This window comes from Aethalodelphis obliquidens, unplaced genomic scaffold (assembly GCF_003676395.1).
Source record: "Aethalodelphis obliquidens isolate GAN/ISIS:26980383/991018 unplaced genomic scaffold, ASM367639v1 scaffold79, whole genome shotgun sequence".
NCBI lineage: Eukaryota > Metazoa > Chordata > Mammalia > Artiodactyla > Delphinidae > Aethalodelphis > Aethalodelphis obliquidens.
In genome coordinates, this window is record NW_020838023.1 from 1,412,104 (window position 1) to 1,429,915 (window position 17,812).

The 17,812-nt window shown below is 35.0% G+C and overlaps 1 protein-coding gene across 3 annotated transcripts in view; it reads right to left on the bottom strand.

Moving 5' to 3' along the window:
- CSMD3 (CUB and Sushi multiple domains 3) overlaps positions 1 to 17,812 on the bottom strand; it is a 1,084,122-nt gene that overhangs the window by 586,286 nt on the left and 480,024 nt on the right. For all 3 annotated transcript variants that reach the window (XM_027092553.1, XM_027092552.1, XM_027092550.1), the window contains one exon: positions 12,588 to 12,709. In XM_027092553.1, the coding sequence (XP_026948354.1) occupies positions 12,588 to 12,709 (122 nt within the window). The remainder of the gene's footprint in view (positions 1 to 12,587; positions 12,710 to 17,812) is intronic.

The following is a 17,812-nucleotide window of genomic DNA, read 5'->3' on the forward strand; positions in this document are numbered from 1 at the left end:
CTAAATCCATACATTTTCAGATAAGCACTTAACCACTGAGCTGTCACTGAAATTTTAGACACTTATAATTCTTGAACAGTTTCAATGACACTGAATCACTGAGAAGCTAAAATAGTCTGACTGAATTTGTAGAACACATTCATTTTAATTTGATTCTTATATGCTTAGTTTAAACGTCATTACTGGACTGGTTCTTCTTTTTTCTTCTTTTTTTTTTTTTGCAGTACGCGGGCCTCTCACTGTTGTTGCCTCTCCCGCTGCGGAGCACAGGCTCCGGACGCGCAGGCTCAGCGGCCATGGCTCACGGGCCCAGCCACTCCACGGCATGTGGGATCTTCCCAGACCGGGGCACGAACCCGTGTCTCCTGCATCGGCAGACAGATTCTGAACCACCGCGCCACCAGGAGAGCGCTGGACTGGTTCTTTAGAAGTAAAATTTATGCATAAAAAGAATAAAAACTACTTTGGCCTCAGCTGGAGACATTAACATAAGTAAAGCATTACAGTAAAATTCAAAAATGGTACATTGAGATATTTCCAAAAATAAAAAAAATAAAAACAGTAGAATGTATAAAAGTAATTTGTAAAAACAAAACCAAAACAACAAAACATTTTTTTCACACAAAAATGTAATAAGTAACATCAGGAGTGTGATGTGAAATTTTCTTTTTCTGGATTCTCCTGTAACATGGAGGAGAAAATATCCACTTTCCATCCCTTTATCTTTGTATAATATGAAAATGAAATGAAAAGGTAATTAAAAAAATCAGTACTCATCAGTGTAATATAACTACTTTCTCTACATATATAGTTGGCAGTAGGGCTGAAACATTTAGTAGGAAAATAGGAAGAATATAAAGCATATTAGAAGAGAAAGGAACGTCATATATTTTGCCTTTCATATTTGTTCCTAATCATTTGTGGGTGGGAAAAAGACCTGCATTTAGGTCATAGGACTGTTGAAGCAAAAGCTGTGATAATAAAATATGCCCCTAAATATAAAAGAATTGTCTTGATTTTTTAACCAAATAAGCCATACTCTTGGCTTCCACTTGTAAAGTGCTGATTCCAAATTACTATATGATGTTGCTAATTGAGGGCTATGTTAAAAAATTTAAGCTACTAATGTAATCAATTAACAGTAATCTCATGCATATTAACATTGGCTTTCCAGAAGTGAGAAATCTGTAAATAATATTAAATATTAAATGGTTAGTAGATCCATTTCCCATAAGGCTTAAGACATGGGTTTTCACAAGGTATTTTGATAGAACTGGTACAGAACCTATGTTTCATAATTGTCATTCTCTCCATCATTCACAGAGGGTTTAAAACCATGACTTCTCCATCATTGTTTTATGAAGTCATGTGGAATCCCCATTTATACACTTTGTATCTTTTACCCATGAAATTTGTTTAAATTGGCAAACATTTATATTGTGTGAGTCCTGGGCTCAGTGCCACATATGCACTGCTTCATTTTAACCCTAAAACTATAGGTAGCGTCCATTTATATATTAGTTTGGCCACTCAGAAGCTAAATATCCTCGTGTCTGAAAAATTAGGAGGCTTGGTAGGAAGCATAGTATACTTCCCAGCATGGTTAGATGTTATCTTCCTCATCATTAACTGCAACCAGAGTGTAGGCATGAAACCTAAGCTCCCCGAACCATGGATTCTGGCAGAGGGTGGCAAAAGCAGCAGAAACATCCAGTTTTAGAAGCAACAGTAGTTGTAATATGTAATGGCACTGATGTCCTAGGGCAGCATTATCCAACAGAAAAAAATCTTCCCACAAGTCAGAACCAGAAGTCATATCCGACTATGACAAAGTAAAGTTCTAGTGAGGTAAAATGGGTTCTGCTACATTCCAGGCTGATCAAGGAACTCATCCCCCTTCCATCGAAGGTAGTCTTCACCAGTCTTCTTAACCAGCAGGATATGATATTGATCTATGAACCAATGACTGACCTCTGAAGTTTCAACTATGACAGATATCACATGTATTTGGGATGTGATGATAACTGTCTATTGGCTATAGGCCTCTAGATAATGAGGAACTAAATCTGGATATAATGGAGAAGCCAGCACAATACTTGGAGATACTAGAGTTGTACGTAACTGGCTAAGATTTTTGGTTTTCTCTATTAATGAAGACAGCATTTTTTCATGTAAACATTTTTCAAAGTGAGTGTAGGGAAAGAACTATGCATCTGGATGAACATTTGATAACAAAACGGGTGGATTGTGGCAGAAACTATTGATTACTTATCCAACAGCCATCTTACTTGTTCACTCTGGACTTTTCTCTTCCGAACAGGACATTGATTTTGCTCAGTTATGTATCTTTCTGTGTACATTCTTATGCTTTAGGGACTGCTGATCCCATACCAAGTTCCATGGAATGGCTCCTAATGAGTCTATGCCAATATTAGCAGTTCCATTTCATTTGTCACGGATAAGATTAGATCTTACTATGTCACTTAATTCTGGTCAGTCAGTGGAAGGCGAGGAGCAATCTTCTGGGCGTGGGGTGCTTTTGGGAAAATATTTCTTCATGCTCAAATGAACACAAAGAATCAGTCTGCTTTGGAGGTGACTGGATCTGGATGTACTAACTAGAGCTACTGCAACCATCTTGCAATATGTAGTTTAAGGACAAAGCTAACACATGGAGATGCCCAGAGCCAAGAGATGGATGTTTCTACTGTATGTCTGAGACTTGCGTACCTCTGGATAGTATGCTGTGCTAAATAATGCATTTTCTTATTATTTAAACCATATCTTTCCCATACTTAAACTGAAAACATTCTAGTGGATACATCAGTAGATTCAATTCTAAGTTTTACAAAATGCTTTGCCCAGTAATTTGTCTGTGTTTATTTGGCTAAAAGTGATGGGACTAAATTCAATCTCAGACTCCCCTGATGTGACAATCCAAGTGCTCAAACTTCACACTATTCTGCATTTGCATAGTAAACGTCTGCAACTTAGGAAATACCTTCTGTCTGCCAAATACCTGATATATAATAGCATAACTTCTAAGTAAGTTCTTTGATGTTGCACATATGCCTCATGTTTTAAATAGTTATGGCAAGGGAAGATAATTTCTGAAATCTGACAAGTAGCAAACATTGTGTCAATTCCTTGGGGGAAAAATACAGAAAGCATGGATTGGTATAAGCGATTTTATCTTCCATGATAAAGTCTGTATTTTTTTGCCTCAAAATAAATCTGGAAGCTGATGAAATTTCTTAGTATTTCTCCAGTCACAATTCTCTGTATTGGCCAATTTGCACCAATATAACTAGTATTGGAATTAAATGAAGCTTTGATGATATTTAACTAAACAAATTAATGATGCTTTAATATTAATACCAAGCTAATCACATTAGTGAGACAAGATAATATAAGGGTACAGGCAAAGATATGGTTTAAGTCTCTCTCTGTCATGGAACGTTACATTATTTTGGGGAAGTCTCATAACTATAAAAGAGTGTTTATAATTCATAATTCCTAAGGTTGAAGTAGGTATTACATTAGTTTGTAAAACAGAACATACTGTGCTTGATATACAGTAGGCCTTCAATAAATGGCAGTTATTATTAGCTAATCATAAAATAAATGTTGACATCTGTTCACAATGGATCTTGAGGATGAAGTTCTATTTCTGGCAACCCCACTGTGATTTAAGGAGGAGAGTTTCTTCCCCAAAATCTATGCTGCTAGAAATTTATCTTTTCTGGAAGAAAATAATATTTTCTCTACTAAGCTCATTTCAGAATGACTATAATTCACTCTGTTATTAACAAGTATATTTCTTACCAGTGAGGAAATCCAGAATGCATAAATACAAAATATACAAAGTATAAGCTTTGCATACAAAGCTTAAGGTATGTAATGCTGTATTACACAATCAATTTGACATATAATTAAAGAGCTTCCTTATTCATACATGTCTCAGACCTTAGCGATCACAGTCCAATTTGGAGACAAGACATAAACAAGATAAATACAATACCCTGTGTTAAGTGCTTTGGGATATGGACACACAGGGTTAACATGGGCAGAGATAAGAGCTGCCCAATCCAATTAAAGAGTAAAATGGAAAGATTTCCCCCAAGAGAAAATCCCCAGGCAGTGCAAAGGAAGGTAAATTGGGAACTGGGGAAGAACACTGTAGAAGACAGCATAAAAAATGGCACAGTAGAAAGAAATATTCTTTTTGTTTCTGTAATATCAACTGTGAAACAGGAAGTGATTAAAAGGAAGGCTAAAAATGGAGGTAGGAGCTGTATCATGTTAAGGACTTTGAACTTTATCTTATAAATGAGTAGCAGCAAATAATGAGTTTTGAGAGGTGTGCTGACAGGGTTTTATTTGCTTTTCATATGCTCACTTTGGCAGCAGGAACAATCTGTATTTGAAGTGGAGTAGGGCAGTTAGAGAGATCGAGGGACTAAACTTGAGCTGTAAAAGTAGGGATGGAGAAGAGTGGACTCAATCTAGATTTTTTACCCCCCCCCCACCAAAAAAAATGATTGTAGTCCTTTTTCCCTTTTTCTCTTTTCATACATATAGAAGCACTAGTCAAAAGCTCACTCAAAAATCGATGCCTCATAGGACTATTTTATCAAATTTTATTGGGTATAGTCTAATTCAGACAAAGCAGAATATTCAACCCGTTTGTCCAAAATATCATGTATTTCAGAATAATCCTAAAATTTTACTGTTTTGTGATATGTATTGTGTATGATATGTATTACATGTGTACATGGAAAATTAGTGTTCAATAACTGTTTAATTAGTAATCATCCTAATTTGCCTATTTTTATAAAAAGGTAAATTTACATGAAATTTGTGAAACAAATACTGTAAGATAAAAAAGGTTTAAATATAACACATATAAACCCAACATTTATTTATTTGAAAGTAATCTCATTTTAGAGGAAGAAGTTAATCTCTCATATTCTAGAAGGATTATACACTATAATATTATATATTTTACGACAGAAGATGTATTCCAAGACTCTTGGACTAGACCATTCAAAAATGAGGAGTGCCAGCCTAGGGAATTCTCTAGGTTCATCCACTTTGCTGCCAGAATCAGGTTAATAGTTTCAATTCTTACAAAGGCTCATATTTCAGAGACAGGAGGGGAATCTGGAGACACAGTAAGATACTGATGGAACGATAAAAGCTTTCAGCTTTGTTTATTTTTCTATGCCTTTTGTATTTGTGCACTGCTCTTCCCCTTTAGGGGGTTGCTGGTATGTAACAATGACATTAAATATGGCACTACAAATGTTTCACTGAAGGGAAGAAACTACACAAAATGAAAAATGCATCAAATATTAAATCTATAACAAAACTGTACAAAACCATTGGTTCTTTCTGTCATTTATTCATGTTTTGCTACTGGAGGCTATAATTTAAATTTCATAATATATATAAATGATCAACTTGAAGTTACAAATTTTGAAGAAAATGCTTGCAGATACTGTTGCTGGTTTTAGGAGGATATTCATTACAAATTTGTACATGTTAGGTTGTACATATTGAAACAAATTTTAAACAAATATGAGTACGTCTCATTAAAGTGAATTTGGTAAGAAGCACTATTTTGCTGGGTTTTGTCACTCATTAATAATGACGTCAGTCTGATCCAGAATACCTATCTCTCCATTTATTCATCTATACTATTTTTATGCAGAGAACCTTTGACTTGAAGCTTTATTAAAAAATGAGATTAGTTTAAAATGGCTAAACATACAACATGGTAGAGAGATACTATACATTTTTGTATATAAATGAACCATACAGTGGATTCTAATTCCCATTCTCAGTTTATTTTTATTGTTTTTCCTTGATACCAAAGAGGAAGGATGCAAGATATTAGCTTCTCAATTCATGGTCTTTGTTGTTAACTTTATTTTTGCTTATGTAATTTCTTCAAGTGTTAATGAATCTTTAACAGTTAATATTTATGGAAGACCTTGTTTACTTCCAAAATTATCTTCTTGAGTAAGCAATTTAGGTAGAAGCCCAAGAAGTTAGGGTATAAGAGGAATTATTTGCCACTGAACTCACTGTTTGCCAGTTATCCAGGAAGAAAGATTGCTGGTCCATGAATGAATATTCTTCGGGACGAGTGGTTGGGAAAAGAGTAGGGAGAGATATTTATACTATTTGCTGTTTTGTGAACTGCACTTCAATTAATAAGCCTCTTTTGAAAATTTTGGATGTTATGTTGAAACACAAATCAGATAAATCTTCTTCCTAAAAACTTTTAATTTGTTTAATTCATTCTATAAATTTGTATTTAGAGCCTACTCTTTACCAGGTGCTATTCTAGTGCTGGGGATATAGACAAACTTTCCTCCCTTCTTGGGGAAGTATACAAAAGATAGAGAAGCAGCATATAATACCATACAATATGAGATCTTCAAATACTGATGTGTTACAAGATGCTATAAAAAAAATAAAGCAAGGAGATAGAGATGGAGGTGGTCAGTGATTCAGGGGAGAGAAAGTGACACTTAAGAGATATCTAAATGAAGTAAGAGATATCATGCTTCTCATTACATTTTTGGATGGATCGCAGAGGGCCCTGTACGATCCGAGCTTTAATCAGCTCTATAGCCTCCATTTCTTACATTCTTCTCTTTACCCACTATGCCACAGGAACGCTGTCATCTTTTTAGTTTCTAGAAGACACCAGGCTCTGGCTTCCGTGGTGGCGCAGTGGTTGAGAGTCCGCCTGCCGATTCAGGGGATGCGGGTTCGTGCCCCGGTCCTGTAAGATCCCACATGCCGCGGAGCGGCTGGGCCCATGAGCCATGGCCGCTTGAGCCTGCGCATCCGGAGCCTGTGCTCCACAACGAGAGAGGCCACAACAGTGAGAGGCCCGCATACGGCAAAAAAAATCTTGAATGTATTGTGACTTGTTTTGGGCCCTTAACATGTGAACTATCCTGGAGAATGTTCCATGTGCACTTGACAAGAATTTGTATTCTGCTGATTTTGGATGGACTGTTCTATATACCTATTACGGACTTAATTTGGTGTAAGGTGTTGTTTAGGTCTATTGTTTCCTTATTGATTGTCTGCCAGGATGATCTATCCATTGATGTAACTGGGGTGCTCAAGTCCCTTACTATTACTGTATTGCTTTCAATTTCTCCTTTTAAGTCTGCTAATATTTGCTTTATATATCTTGGTGTATGTTAGGTACATATACATTTATAAATGTTATATCTTCTTGGTGTACTGGCTCTGTTATCATTATGTAATGCCCTTGTCTTTTATTATCGTCTTTATTTTAAAGTCTACTTTTTCTGATATGAGTATCATATCAGCTTTCTTTTCATTTCCATTTGCATGGAATATCTTTTTCCAACCCTTCACCTTTAGTTTGTGTGTGTTCTTACTCCTGAAGTGAGTCACTTGTAGGCAGCATACAGATGGATCTTTTTTTTTTTTTTTAATCCATTTATTCTCCCTAGGTCTTTTCATTGGAAAATTTCATCCATTTACATTTAAAGTAATTATTGATAGGTATGTACTTATTGACACTTTGGTAACTGTTTTCTGGTTTCTGTAGTTTTTCTCTGTTCTTTTCTTCCTCTCTCTTTTCCTTGGGTTTTGGTTGTTTTCTTTAGCATTATTTTTAAATTTCTGTTCATTTTTTTGTGTACTTACTTTATGTTTTTTCCTTGTAATTATCATGAGGCTCACATACTACATTCTAATTAAATAGCAGTTTGTCTTAAGTTGTTAGGAACTTAAATTTGAACACATTCCAAAGCTGTATATTTTCACTTCCCCAAGTGTTTTACACTTTTGATGACACACTTTACATCTTTTTATGTACCCCTTAACTAACTATTGTAATTTTAGTTAATTTTACTACTTTTGTTTTTTTTTTTTTTTTTTTTTTGCGGTACGTGGGCCTCTCACTGTTGTGGCCTCTCCCGTTGCGGAGCACAGGCTCCAGACGCGCAGGCTCAGCGGCCATGGCTCACGGGCCCAGCCGCTCCGCGGCATGTGGGATCTTCCCGGACCGGGGCACGAACCCATGTGCCCTGCATTGGCAGGCGGACTCTCAACCACTGCACCACCAGGGAAGCCCCTACTTTTGTCTTTTAATCCTCATGCTTGCTTTTTAAGTAATTGATATGCTACCTTTGTTATATATTTACCTTTTCCAGTGGATTTTTACATTGTTTTCTTATTATTTAATTACTGATGTTTATTTTCAGCCTAAAGAAGGTCCTTTAACATTTCTCTCAGGGACAGTTTAATGGTGGTGAAGTTCTTTAGCTTATGCTTCCCTGGGAAACTCTTAATCTCTCTTTCAATTCTGAATGGTAACCTTCCTGGGTATGTTATTGCAGAATTCTTGGTTGGTTGTTTTTTCCTTTCAGCACTTTAAATATGTCATGCCACTCCTTTTGGCCTGTAAGATTTCTGCTGAAAAAAACAAAAGAAAACAAAAAACTGCGGATAGCCTTATGGGGTTTCCCTTACATGTAACAGGTTGTTTTTCTCTTGCTGCTTTTAGTATTCTCTCTTTGTCCTTGACTTTTACCATTTTTAATTATAATGTGTCTTGTTATGTGTCTCTTTGGGTCCATCTAATTCAGAATTCTCTGTGCTTTCTGGACCTTGATGTCTGTTTCCTCTCCAGATTATGAAAATTTTCAGCCATTATTTCTTCAATATTTTTTCTCATTTTTTTCCTTCTGGGACCACTATAACACAAATGTTGTTATTCCTGTTGATCGTGTCCCAAAGGTTTCTTAAGATGTATTCAGTTTTTTAAATTCTTTATTCATTTTGCTGTTCTGTCTGGGTGAGTTCCATTGACTTGTCTTCCAGCTTGCTTATTCATTCTTCTACCTCATCCAACTTGTTTTTGAACCCCTATAGTGTATTTTTCAGTTCAGTTATAACTTCTGTTTGGTATTTCCTCATATTTTCTGTCTCTTTGTTGAAGTTCTCACTGTGTCTGTCCATTCTTCTCCTGTGTTCAGTGAGAATATTTATGACTATTACTTTAAACTCTTTATAAAGTAGATTGTTTAACTCTGCTTTATTTTGTTTTCTGAGGCATTGTCTTGTTCTTTCACTTGGAACATAGTCCTCTGTCTCCTCATTTTGCTTAATTCTCTGTATTTGTCTCTATGTATTAGGTAAATCAGCTACCTCTCCCAGTCTTGGAGGAGTGACTTTATGTAGATGTTCTGTAGGGCTCAGAAGTGCCAGGCACTCAAGAGGTGTCCCCTATGTGGACTGCATGCATTCCCCTGCTGTGGAGGGGCTGCAGCTGCTGCTGCTTCAGTGTGCTGGTGGGCAGGGCTGGCCTCTATTATGGTTGGCTGCAGGACCTGGTCATGGTAGCTGCTGAACACTGGGCAGAGTCACATCCCAGCTGGTTCTGTAGCTTGGCCAAGGCACAGGAGTAGGTGGAGTTCTTTGTGGGGCACATCCACTGGCAGTAACAGGTTAGATGGAGATTTCCTAAATGGTGCTCTCCAGAGATGGTATTAGCAACGTACCCTGAGATTTCAAAAATGGCTCCCACCAGTGTCTTAGTCCCCAGAGAGCATCTCAACTGGTTCCTGCCTCTCCAGCAGACACTTTAAGATCAGTAAGGGAGTCCCCTTTACCTTTGACCTTTTCAAGTGATTGAAAGCACTTTTCAATCTGGTGATTTTGTGCTGGTTTTCAGGTTGACTGAGTCTGCATGTGACCCCTTTAAGAGTGAGTTTTCCATTCACTGTAGTTCTACAGTTTTCCTGGATGTATTACCCATTGGTTTTCAAAGCATGTGTTTTAGGGGCTCATCTTTCCTGTGAAGGATCTAAGGGTTGGGGTGCCTGACGTGAAGTTCAAATCTCTTGTTTCTCAAGGAAAATATCCATACCTTGTGATCCTTCCAGACTGTGAATCGCTGTGGCTGGGGTGTGTCATTTTTCCTTGGCATGACTGCATCTCTGTTTCTCCTAACTGTCCCTTTACCCTTTGTGGCTGTCCTTTCACCCTTTGTTGTGGAGATTCTGTTGTGTTTTCAGGCCCCTTTCAGAGGGAATTATCCCATATGTAGTTGTATATTTGTTGTATCTGTGGGAAGAGTTGAGTTCAGGATCTTCCAATACCACCATCTTGAACCCTCCCCAATGATTGCTTTTAAGTTATCAAACATAAAGAAAAACATGAGCAATGATTTTTGAAGAAACTCATAGATATTGAGGGGTTAAGTATCTTGGTTAATTTGGGTTTATACCAACTAAGAGAGCTCTGCACCTGTGGTTTATGCCAGTAACTGTCTTCTCAAAAGAGTTCTGACATGGTAATCTATGTAAGCAAATCTTCCAACAGTATTTGTCAAAATATATAGTTATAACCTGTAGTGCATCATAAAATTGATTTAGTGAGGCATGACCACTATTTTAAAAATAGATTACAAGTTAGAATCAAAAACAGAGAATTGCATTCATGTAGTAAGGGAAAATTATTTTTTAGCATTGTATGTATGTATGTATGTGTGTGTCTGTGTGTGTGTGTGTGTGTGTGTGTGTGTAACTGGGCCACAATGTAAAATATAATTGTGGGAGATGGTTGAAAATACTTGGATTTTTACAGGGTATCTTAAAATGGATATAAACCAACAGATCAAAAATTAATGTCCTCAATCAGCTATTTGATAAAAATAGCAAAGAAAGTAATTATGTCTTTCTTAGAATATAAATTCGATTTTTTTTATGGAGAGAAAGAATAGATAAAAGTTTGGTAGATTGGTTAAGAAAAGCAAGGAGAAATGTGATGGCCTCTGTGAAACTTCAGGTAATTCAATAATGAAAATGAGTTAAGCTTAGCAAAGTAAACATCTTATAGAGCAGGAGATAATTACCACATTTTGCTGACAATTATAGGTAACTGCTATGACATAAAAAAGATTTCTATCTCCATACAAGATTAATACAATGTGTTTCTCCCATACTTTACAATGAATTTGCTTCATGTTTATCTTAGTATAAGATACTTATGTCTTAGTGTGAGATACGTCACTGTAAATAACACACATCTTATAAAGTACACAGCATTGACCTTTGCTACCTATGTGATCTCAGACACGTTATTTATCTTCTTTATTAAATGCAGACATAAAATTATTTATCTATTAAGGGAAGTCTTAAAATTAAATAATTCATGGAAAGTGCTGTGAATGGTACCTGGTATGTTACTAAATGTTCAATAAATATGCGCTTATTTTTTCTCAAGTAGTTCATGATTTTTTTTCCTTAACAACCCATAATTTGCACAGAGAAGGTATTTGATAAACATTTGCTGAATTGAATTGAATTGACAACACGGGTTGGGTAAGTAAAATGATTTCCTTTGTGAAGGTGAAGAGTTAGATTTAGTAATTTTCCCAAGGTTTATACAGCTAGTTTAGGGGAGCATAGGCTTCTGACCTAGTTCTTATGAGTTGTAAATCAGGGCTCTCCTATAAGGCAAGTGTAATTGACCACTGAGTTGATTTTTAAAACAACCCTGCTACTCTTATAATTGTTTTATGAACATAAAACCCAAAACAGTCTGGAAAATAGTATACTTTGTATCTAATAACGAGTTAATGTTTTTTAAGTATTTATTAACTCTGCTAAGTACTCTGTATGCTTTACCTCACTTACTTCTCATAACTTTGAAATACATGCTCTTATTACTCACATTTTATAGATAAAGAAACTGAATTTCAGAGAGGTTAAATAGCCTGATCAAAGTTGTTAGTTGGTAAATTCTAAATCAGTATTTGAACTACAAATCTGACCCATTTTTATGGACTCTACCACCAACCTTTCCTTAATCTAACTCAGATAAGATATCATATATTCTGAGAGGAATTTTGACTCTTCCTATTTAGGTCCTCGCTATACATTCTTACAAGGAGAAGCAGGATAGAGAGAACAGAAACAGAAAACTTGCTAATTTTTCAGCTGCTCTTTTGTTCATTCAGCATTATAATTTTGTTTGAAGTACTGTGGCATATACATATTTAGATGTATTATTCATTTTTAGTCAAATAGAAAGACAACTCAACCTTTAGAAGTACCCATAATATGAATCCTCTATTAGTGGAGAGAACATTAATAACTTCTTATAATAAAGAAAAGCTATGTGATCTGTGGCAATACAGAAACACTGAAAGGAAAGGCAGCTATGTATAAAAACATGATATACCTGAATGATATGTCAAGCAGAAAGATATAAAGTGAAAAGCCATTATTTATGGCCTCTTTAAAAATAAAAAAACGTATACTTACAACCTTCAAAAGCATGTCTCAGAAAACACTAATTTATAATTTTAATGTGTTGTCGTTTATATGTTAGTTGGGATAGAACTGCAATATTTAACATTTTTTCCATATTTCTCGTATGTTTATGTTTTATATAATGGATAAGTAGGAAATATTTCAGAAATCATATGTTAGGTATGAATTTTCTTCACTGCACTTCCCTCATGATGTCTTTGTTTTTGTCTTTATGGTTATGCTTTTTCACCAGAGATGGTTTTCAGTTACCTTATTGGTGTTCACCGCTGTGATGACCCAGACACATTGTGCATTGCTGTCATACTGGAATGGAAAGTTGGGAGACGTAAAGGTTCCACTTGGTCCTTGAAGATTAGAGCCACATGTCTTCACTAAAAGAGAAATTGCATTTTAAAAGGTGAACGTGCCACATGCAAAATCATAGCAATAAAATAACTTGCAAATAGACTTTAAATTCAAAATTGCACAATAATAACCACATTGAAATATATATTATGACATTCTAATGTGACATGGAAATGAGAGTGTTTTTTACACCCTGAAGTTCACAAGCTCACATTTTAAACATTAATCGAAAACTAGTTATGAATTAAAGTGTGAAGCATGATAAGTTGTCCTCTGACTGTAAATAGGTTAGTTTAATTAGTGAGAGCTTATATTTATTCAATATTGTGTTAACAAAATTCTACAAAGAGGAAAAAGCAAATCTTTGGATTGATTAGCAATTTAAATAGTGTTTTCCTTTCTATTTATTAAGTACACTAGGACTCATAATAGCATAATAGCATAAAACTCATAATTGAAACATCAATATTAAAACTACTTTTTCTGTTCTTATAACTATGAATTGAGCCATTCAGATTACAAAAAGAGCTACACTGAGGTAATTTTAAGAAATTCCCACAAAAGTCATGTTATAATATTTCCTCAGTTTTCTAACCCTTTTCTCTTCTAATTAACAAAAGAGTTTCTGACCACACTGTATATGTCTTGACTTCCTTCTTGAGCACCACAAAAGTTTCTTGGTGGCATTACTTTTGATATGCATTTTTTTGCCCCATTCCATTAAAATCCTGCCTAAGTCATCTTTTTCCAATCCATCAATAATTCATTGTACTTTTAAGTCATGTACAGTTTAACATAGATTTTCATATGCACATAAAACTTTACATATAATCACTTTACAGATCAGTTTATGGAGGTCCCAAAAGTTTGTTTGACTTGTCCAAGATCACTCAGCTAGTAAATAACATAGTCAAGATTCGAGCTCAGGTCTTCCAACTTCAAGTCTTATCTTTTTATCATGAAATCTGTGTCTCTCTAGTATGTTAGTGTTTTTTAGCTAGTTTTTTTTTTTCCCTTTAGCTCATATTTTAGCATGAATCTATTCTAGACAACTTTGTGGTGATTTATTGGTTATTTTTAATTTTCTCTTGTTTGTGTCTGACTTCTATATTTTAAACAATAAAACTGTTATTTTATAATAAGGAAAAATTAACAAACGGTATTTTTCTTCCTTCAACATCAATTACCAACCTTCCCTTTTTCATTTACTACCCCCTTCTTGTAAGTCTTCCATGTTCATTACTGCATTTTCTTCTCTCCTGTTCACTTTTTTTATTTTTCTCAATTTCCAATTTCCATAGTAAAAATACCTTGCTGATTTTAGGCTACCAAAGCTTTGTCAAGGCCTCACAAAATTTCTGAATATTTAACATTTGGTTTCTTTTTTACAGCTTTATTGAGATATAGTGGCATATAACATTGTGTAAGTTTAAGGTGAACAACATGATGATTCACCTCGCATAATCACCACTTGTGCATGTGTGTGTGTAGTGAGAAATGTTTAAGATCTACTCTCTTAGCAACCTTCAAGTATGTGATACAGCATTATTAACTATATTCACCATACTCTACATTATATCTTCAGAAGTTATTCATCTTATAACTGGAAATTTGTTCCCTTTAACCTAGCACCTCCAGACTAACTTTTTTGTGTGTGTGTGTGTGGTATGCGGGCCTCTCACTGTTGTGGCTTCTCCCGTTGCAGAGCACAGGCTCTGGATGCGCAGGCTCAGCGGCCATGGCTCACGGGCCTAGCTGCTCCGCGGCATGTGGGATCCTCCCGGACCGGGGCATGAACCTGTGCCCCCTCCATCGGCAGGCAGACTCTCAACCACTGTGCTACCAGGGAAGCCCCAGCCAGACTCACTTTTGATAATTACTATTTTACTCTCTGTTTCTATGAGTTTGTCAATTTTAGATTCCACATATAAGTGAGATCATTATATTGCAACTTCTCGTAAGTCTTCCAAGTTCACTACTTCATTTTTTTCTCCCCCGTTCACTTTTGAAAGTATTTCAGTCTAAGTTCTCTTGTTTCAGTGTTGAAATGGCTGTCACAATGCCAGAAATGACCTCCTAAATCTAATAGTATCTCTTCATTTTTTTCTACATATGTAATCTCTCAGCAGTAATGGAAAGTATTGACCAACTTTGAAATTCTCAGCTGTCCCTTACATAATCCTGAATCTCTTGATTCTAGGCCTATTTGCTTTGAATAGTATGCTCCATACCCTGTGTTCTGGTTCTATTTTTTTCCCATCTGACCTTTAAGTAGCATAATATTAAACTATTTCACAGTCTATTTTCTCTTTGTTCAATGCTCTCTCTGAATAGTTATTCCAATTCCATTTTACGGCAACAATGATCATTTGTGTTGACAGCTCTCAAATCTACATCACCAATTTTGTCATCTCTCTTGATTTCTAGAGTAAATTTTTTCTCTGTCTACTGGGAATTCCATGAAATATTTTAAAGTGTTTAATGAAAACTTTAACTAACCCCTCCACCTCCTTCCCATGCATACATATGCACTCCTCAAGACCTATGTATTCCACTTCTTAAACATCTTATTATCCTTCTTTTTCTTCTTTTCCCAATACCCAGTGCTTCATAATCATCTTTTTCCTAGACTAGATATAGCTACTTAACTCCTTTCCTATACTCCATTTTCACTCTCTGTTCCATCCTCCTTAGTGCTACTACTCTTACCTTTCTAAAATACAAATTTGATTATTTCACTTAATTGCATAAAAACCTGACCTGTTTCCTATAGGATAAATTACCAACTGCCTAAAATAGAATATAAAATCATTCCTGTAAGGATATAGGTTTATTTTCCAATACAACTTCCTGCCATCTTATACTGTCATACACTCAACTTCTGCCAGAAAAAAATAAATTATCTTTTTTCTTTGAATATATATACCTTTTATAGTTTTCCACTTTTTCCATGCTGTTCTCCAAGGCTAAAATGTTATTCCTTCTTACATTTGCCTGTGGAAAATCTATTCATTTAAACTAAGTTAAACCAATGTGCCACTTCTTTCTATAATAGGAAGTGTTCCCAATTCTTCCACTCAGGGTTCTGTAATGGATTGTAGTCCTCACAGCACATCATTTGAACGGCATATCCATAAAGGTGTTTAAGTGCTAGTGATGTGATAAAGAATGCAGTATAAAATACTTAAAAACTTTATAGCAATAAGAATTTTAGAGCAATCACATGATTGGTTTGAAGTTAGTAGAAACATCTTTCTAATTGGACATACTACTTCAAGTGGCTCTTACTACTTGGTAATTCTCTGGCATGCTTTGTTTTCTAAAATGTGCAAACACTTACAGTCCTTTGTGGACAGGCCTTGTTTATCATCTCTGTTCATTAACTCCTAGTGCATTGGCCTTCATGATGTAGAAATGTTTACTGAAAGAACAAATATCCAAGTTCTTTGGCACAGCTCTTAAATGAACTGTAAAATATGTGCTCTCTATATGCTGATAAAAAATCCTTAAAAATATGTTTCAGACTGGGAAATTGTTTTCGAAAATGATTTTCTTTTCACATAAAAATAAAGAAAAAAGCACTCATAAAATGACAAGTAAGAATCACCCATAAAAATGCTGGTCTTCCTGACTGCTTCTGTCCAAACCAAAGAGTAACCACTTAACAAATAAGGTTGTATTTCTGCAAATATTTTCATTTTGTAGGTGTACATGTTTTTACAAAATTCTTGGCTTTTTGTGTGTTTGAGTGTTTTAAGAAACTGAGCTAATTCTATACATAAACCTCTGAAACTTATTTTCCCCTCATGTATCATGAATACTGTTCTAGGTCAGCATATGTAGATTTATTTAATAGATTTCACAGTCGCAACGGTCGCTGATGGATGGATTGAAAATTTTTGACAGCCTTCAACTATGAGAATAGCACATGGTAATTAGGGGTTTCCCTAATCCTGGGTTGGGGAATGAGAAGACCAGCCATTTGAGCAATTTGCAACAGCTGACCCACAGCAACCAACATACAATCTAACTGAAAGGAAAAATTATCTTGTAAGCCACTAAGATTTTGTGGTTGCTTGTTATACAGCACATGCTAGTGAAAGTTTGTTTTAATTTTTTCAGCTAAAAACCATAATCCAGGAATGGAGATCTTAGTACCTATATCTTTATATTTGTGCTAATACGTGTTCTTTATATTTGTGCTATCATGGCAGAATGAATTCTTCACAGGCTTACTTAGCTACGATATGTGAGGATTTAAAAATTGGATAAATATGTGTAAATTACTCCACACTTTTTTTCAGTATACTCTCAAAAATGGTATAAAGGAGAATAGGTCTCCACATTCGCACCAAAATAATAGTGTTATCTATTTGTGTTTTTGTCATTACATTAAATATGTTAATAACATTTTGATTTCCTATTCTCTACATTATTAGTATGGTTTAGCAGAAGTTTTTACTATTATTTCTATTTCTTTTGCTCTGATTTTTCTGTTCATGTACACTTTTCTAGTTTCAATTGTCCTTTTCTCATGGTTTTACAGAAGTTTCCTACATATTATCAGTATTAACCATTTTTTATGCATGTTGTAATTATTTTCCCAGTTTTTTTTTTTAATTTGTAAACTTTGCTTTTAGTTAATTTTCTCTGAAAACTTTTTAAAAAGTACATGTAAATCTGTCAGTATTTTCCTCTAGGGTAGCTGTGTTTTATGTCTTGGTTAGGAAAGGTTTCTTCAAATCTAGGTTTTCAAAAGTTGAAAAGGTTGAAAACACCATCTAATGTTTAATTCCCATACTTTCAAATTTTATGTTATATTTAAACTTTTCATTTATCTGGAAATTATTTTTGTATGGTGTGAAGTAGGGTAGATAATTATACTTTCCAATATATGGATATCTGTTTTCCCAGTAGCATTTATAGTAAACTCTGTTTTATTCCCCACCAATTTAAAATGCCATATGTACTATGTTATGTTATGCTCCACCCCCACTTTCTCTCAGAAATCCATACATGGATCTGAACTGGTATTTTGTTTATTGATTCACTTATCTATGATTATTTCTCTGTAATACCATATTGTTTAATCACTTTTAATATAGACATTGCAAATCTCGTCATTGTTC